This window comes from Chaetura pelagica, unplaced genomic scaffold (assembly GCF_000747805.2).
Source record: "Chaetura pelagica isolate M959 unplaced genomic scaffold, ChaPel_1.0 scaffold112, whole genome shotgun sequence".
NCBI classification, from domain to species: Eukaryota; Metazoa; Chordata; class Aves; order Apodiformes; family Apodidae; genus Chaetura; species Chaetura pelagica.
The window spans coordinates 2,906,484-2,911,808 of record NW_009952798.1 but is presented as its reverse complement, the minus strand read 5'-3'; the positions used below and the strand labels follow the sequence as shown (position 1 = coordinate 2,911,808).

At 46.9% G+C, this 5,325-nt stretch overlaps 1 protein-coding gene across 1 annotated transcript in view; it reads right to left on the bottom strand.

The window, feature by feature from the left end:
• Positions 1 to 1,728, bottom strand: part of TSPAN15 (tetraspanin 15) — an 18,624-nt gene extending 16,896 nt beyond the window's left edge. The window contains exon 1 of the mRNA XM_009994891.1: positions 1,684 to 1,728. Coding sequence (XP_009993193.1) covers positions 1,684 to 1,728 — 45 coding nt within the window. The remainder of the gene's footprint in view (positions 1 to 1,683) is intronic.
• Positions 1,729 to 5,325: the final 3,597 nt, after the last annotated feature.

The window sequence follows — 5,325 nt, the reverse complement described above, 5'->3', positions numbered from 1 at the left end:
TTCCCTTCTTTTTTTTTTTCTCTTTCGCTTTGTGGTTTGGGTGTGGTTTTTTTTCCGTGCGTTTGGTTGTTTGTTTTTTCCTTTGCTTTGTTTCGTTTTTTCCTTTCCGCCTTTGTTTTCCCGCTGGTCGCTGAACCCCTAAGAACCCATCGCTCCCGCAGCCACCGCAGCGCCGGCTGAAAAAACCCACCCACACGTGCAGCTGCTGCTGCGGCACCGGGCTTCCCTGGTTCAGTGCACAGGAACAATCAATCCCAGACTGGTTTGGGTTGGGAGGGACGTTCATGCCATTCAGTACCACCCCTGCATGGGCAGGGACACCTCCCACCAGCCCAGGTTGCTCCAAGCCCCATCCAACCTGCCCTTCAACACTGCCAGGGATGGGGCAGCCACAGCTTCTCTGGGCAACCTGGGCCAGGCTCTCACCACCCTCACAGCAAAGAGTTTCTTGCTAATACCCAAGTCTAGATCTCCTCTCTTTCAGCTAGAAAGATGGCAGAGCAGAATCCCCTGGCACTAGAGTGGCACAGTTAAGCAACACCAGAGCATTTACCTGTCACTGTAACACCCAAGCACATGCAAAGAGGGTCCTGACCTGCAAATAGAATCATGAAGGTTGGAAAGGACCTTAAAGATCATCCAGTTCCAACACCCCTGCCATGAGCAGGGAACCACCAGACCAGGCTGCACAAAACCTCATCCAACCTGGCCTTAAAAACCTCCAGGATGGGGCATCAACAACCTCCCTGGGCAGCCCATCCCAGTTCCTCACCACCCTTGCAGAAATAACACAGTGCAAGTAGAACAGTAACAGGCACATTGCTCTGGTTGCATTTTCTGCCCACACCAACATTTATCCATGTCCCTTGGCCATGACAGGGGGTCAGTGTTGGGTCTCACACAGCAGCCATGAACTGCCAACACCCTTCATGCCTGTGAGATGAAATCAGCCCTTTCAAGCTCCCAGTGCTGCACTCCTCTCTCACAAAGGACTATTTTCCTCTGGGGAGAAAAGTCTCATTCAAAGTGGCAGACAATTGTCACAGAGTTGGTTGTTGCATCCTGGCCCAGAGCAGAGACACTGAAAATCAGCATCTGGTGCCAGAGAAGATGAAGTGTGGCTGCATTTACTCTAAGTTATCTAGCAAAGGGCTCTGTGAAAAATCTCCAAGCTGAGTATGCAAAACTGCCCATCAGTTGCACATCATTTTGTTTGATACATAAAATAAGCCAGTAGTTGCTACCAAAACCTCTTTCATAAAGCCTTAAAAATATTCCTGGATAATTCTGTTATAAAATGTGTCATTCTTTTTGCACACAGGGCTAAACTCTGCTTCTGGGAAGCAAATAATCCAGCCTGGGTCTCTGCCAGCAACAGCACAGCTCATCACTTTTTACATTTCTGACAATAATACATAACACAGTGCCCTAGAGCATTCATCCTCTAAAATACTAACTTTGCTTTTCAGACAAGTTTGCAATATCCCTGCCACTTCCCAATGGGGTGTAAGCTGGAAATGGCATCACATACCATGTAAGCAGTGGGAATTAGAGTCTACCACAGGTTCTTCTGGTCTCCTGGGCATCATTCACATCTAAACATGCTCCTGTCACCTACACATTTTCATTGCTTGTGAATTTAACTAAATTAGTTGTTTTGGATTTCTTTTCCTAATGCCTTACCTTGTTGTTTGTGCTCTCATTTCTGCAAATGAAATTGTAGGGCATGACCTGCTGGATGAGGAAGCTGATGAAAAGGAGTGTCCAATTTCCTGTTGTTTTCACTCTGAACTGAGCCAATACCTCAACATAGGTTTCTGTTAAAAAATAAATAAATAAATAAAAAATTAATAATGGTTTTCTTTGTCTGAATCCCAGGCTTTGTCTAGACAATGAAAGAGGAAGAGTTCTGGACCAAATTAGTAAGGTCTAGCAGCAAATGGTGGTTCTAAAGTAAGATGTTATGAATTGCCTGTGGTGCTGAGGGTCCTTCTGGGTTGTGCTCTCTCCACCCCAGCCTAATGCAGCACCAAGATTCAGATTTCCAACCAGGAACTTGGCATCTGTGCCAACCAGGGTTGTTGTAAGTGTGAACAGGGCATTGTAGATCTCATGAACAAATCTTCAAAGGCCAGATCAGCAGAGCATTTGACCCAGGGCTTTAGGAGAGCTGCAGAAAAGAGAAGTGAAGCCACTGCCTGCGCCAGGGAGTGTCAGAAAGACCCTGAGCTTTTCAGAGCTACCAGCAGCACTTCTGCTGCTTTCTTCCAGCCCAAGCCTGGCAGATAAAGCTGCAGCCTGGCTGCACACCTCCCCACCCAAGGTGGATGCTTGTGGTCGTCCTGTCCTGCTCTCTAAGCTATTCCCTGAACAAAGGTCCTTCCTTCAGAGCCAAGTCCAACATGCAACACAATTAAACCTTCTACTGCCCCTGTTACCTTGTGTTATTTTTCCTTCTAGAATGAACCTTATTCATCCTTCCAGACCCACATCTTTTGTTTGCATCTCTCACCCGTTGCTCAGACCTGGGATCATTGACTCAGCACGGCAACATTTGGCCTCAAACAATCCTGCCCATAATAAAAACAATAGTGAAGCCAGCCACTGTCTGCTCTCAGACAGTCCCTTTTCCTGGTTCCAAAATCCATGGAGCGGTGGGTTTTGCCCATAGTCCCAGGCAAGTGCAGCTTCCCTGAGGAATGTGGAGCCTGCCTTTGTAAAAAAATCACTCCAGTTTGCAAGTCAAAGGCTGATACAGCACAGGCTACACGGCTGGCTGAGCTCCAGGGTAATCACCTCCTCGATGCACCATGAGCAAATGAATAAAAGGTGTGGGTGTGTGTAAAAGAAAGCAAGTCCCTGCTGACTTGTATGTTGACCAAAGGGTGGCTGCACTCAGATTATCACTTGATAACAGATAGGGACTGGGGCAGATGGTTCAGAAGGCAGCAGTGGTACTACCTAGAAACATGGGCACCCTGACCATCTATCTTCAAAGTCAGCCAAGAGATGTTATGCTTTCACCACTGAAACACCAAAAGTAAAGTCCTTTTTCTAAGTGCTTGCTTATGTTCTGCTTTCTATAGCAAAGACTGATAAAGCACTTTAGCTGAATATAATGGAGGTTTATGCTCATCTTCTCCTTGGAATTTGAAGAGATCTGAGCAAGCCAAGGGAAAAGAAAAATCCAAACATCACTATTAACTGTTGAATTCATATTGCAAATCAGGAGAAGCCCTCCTGGATGGCATACAGAAAGTGTGAGGTTCATAAACTGTTCAGTGAGATGTCAGTGGAAAACTATAAAGAAGAGCCTGGAACAGCTTGGCAATGCACATGAGAAGATAGGTGCAAGTGGATTTCTTTTTAGTTTCTGGGCAGGGAAGTGAGTGGGATTACGTGCAGGGAAGTCCATTGTGAGGAGAAGGAGATATTACATACAGATATGCTGCAGATATTAATTTCTAATACCAAACACTTTCGTAATACTGTATCAGGGAAGACCGGAGTTGCAGTGGTTCGGGGATGGGTTAACTGAAGGCTGCTTCCAGAAATTAATGAGGTGAGGAAAGGGTCCCAGCTGAGCTGGTAAAAAGCATCCTGAACTGGTAAGTACTGCCCTGATACAGGGCAGCCTAGCAGAGCTGCAGCTCCAGGAGCTAGGGAAGCTGGAAAACCACTGCCATCCCAGCACCAGAGGCACGGGGGGAGCTTTTCCGTTGTGCGACTTGCCAGGAGCTTTCTGAATTCTGGAGAAAAAAAAAAAGGGAGGGGGAAGTGGGGGGTTTAGTATCTGAAGACAGGTTTTAATACCTGAAATGCTTTCAGCTTCCAGCAGAGCAGGCAGCAGCCAGTGCCAAGTACTCTTTGAAATCTCAGCCTCGATGTGTTGCTTATGTTCATGTCACTTACTGCAAAGCCGAGAGTGAGCGAGAGCACTGTGCTCAGAGCAGAAACTGGGCTCAGGGGATCCCCTTTCCTTCGAGGACCAGGTATTCCTCCTTGCATGCTTGGGTCCAATAATTTTCTGCAGGACATGCTGGGAAAGGGGGATGTGGCAGTCTGAAGGGGAAATGCCCCTCTTTCAGCCCCTCAGCATCATGGAGGTTGGCGGCTGCGCACTGAGGCTTCTCTGGGTGTTCCTGTGCTGGAGAGCAGCTGGAGAAGGATTTCAGGAGCTCTGCATGAGACCCTGGGTGCCAGCTGCCCACTGAAGCCTTAGTAGAATTCAGGTCTGGCCTTCACAAATGCCTCTTCTCCTGACATCATCTGCCAGGGATCCTTCGAGCACCAATTGGACATGTTGCTGTAATTTAAATAAATTCAATCATACCAAACATACCGAGTATGGTTGGTCGAGTCCTATTATACGGGGCAGTGACCACTAAGTAAAATGTATTAAAAATGCAGATACAGCCTCCAAATAGCTGCAGAAAGCAAGACCACCTTGCTAAAATTTTGTTGAGTACATTTTGTTTCTTTCTTGCTGCTAGAGCTTGCATGAAGCCAGGGAGGGTCCTGGAAAGGCAGGGATTGCAGGAATGATGAACCTGGCAGAGCAGCTGCCCTTGCATTTAAACCCTGATATAACAGCATGCCCATTTCAGAACTATTTCAAAACAAACAGAGAAGGGGAGGGGGGGAAAGTTTCAAGTACCACTTTACTGTGTTTCGTTTGATGTCAAATTGGTTGTTTAGGTTTTGCCTGCAAGAGACTCCACCTCCTTTCCAAGTCCCCTTCAACCCTCTAGAGAACTCATCCCAGTGCAGCTCCCGCCTTGTGCTTAACAGTTGCACAGGCAAAGAAAACCAAACGTCCTCAGTCCTGCTGCAGAAGATTCAGGCAGCTGGTGCCCTGAAAAAGAAGGATTTTCCGCATGGATCAAAGTGTTTTCTGGCTCGATACTTCCATTTATATTTTCTGCACCTTAAAAATAATCTAAAGGAAGACATCGCCTGTCACCGACTTGGAAAACACGTTCCCCTCGCCTTCTTTTTTTCTTCTTGTTTGTTTTTGTTGGGTTTTTTTTCCTTTCTTTTTTAGAGGAATAAGAAACTCAGAGGGGAGAGTTGTTGTTTGGCTTTTGCTCTTCCAGGGTAGGTTACAATGCCAGGCAAGGAGGAGGCCCTCGGTATCACTCATCTCCTCCTGGAACTGCTCTGCATCCCTTGGAAAACAGGACAAGAGGACATGAGCCACCTCATCCTGATGTCTTAGTCACAGGCCCAGGGATTTGTAACACCAGCACCTTCTGCAAGGAAATGAGTAGCTGACGGAAGATTGCATTTAAGGCTTAGCAGAAGGAAAAAAACCAAAACCCAACC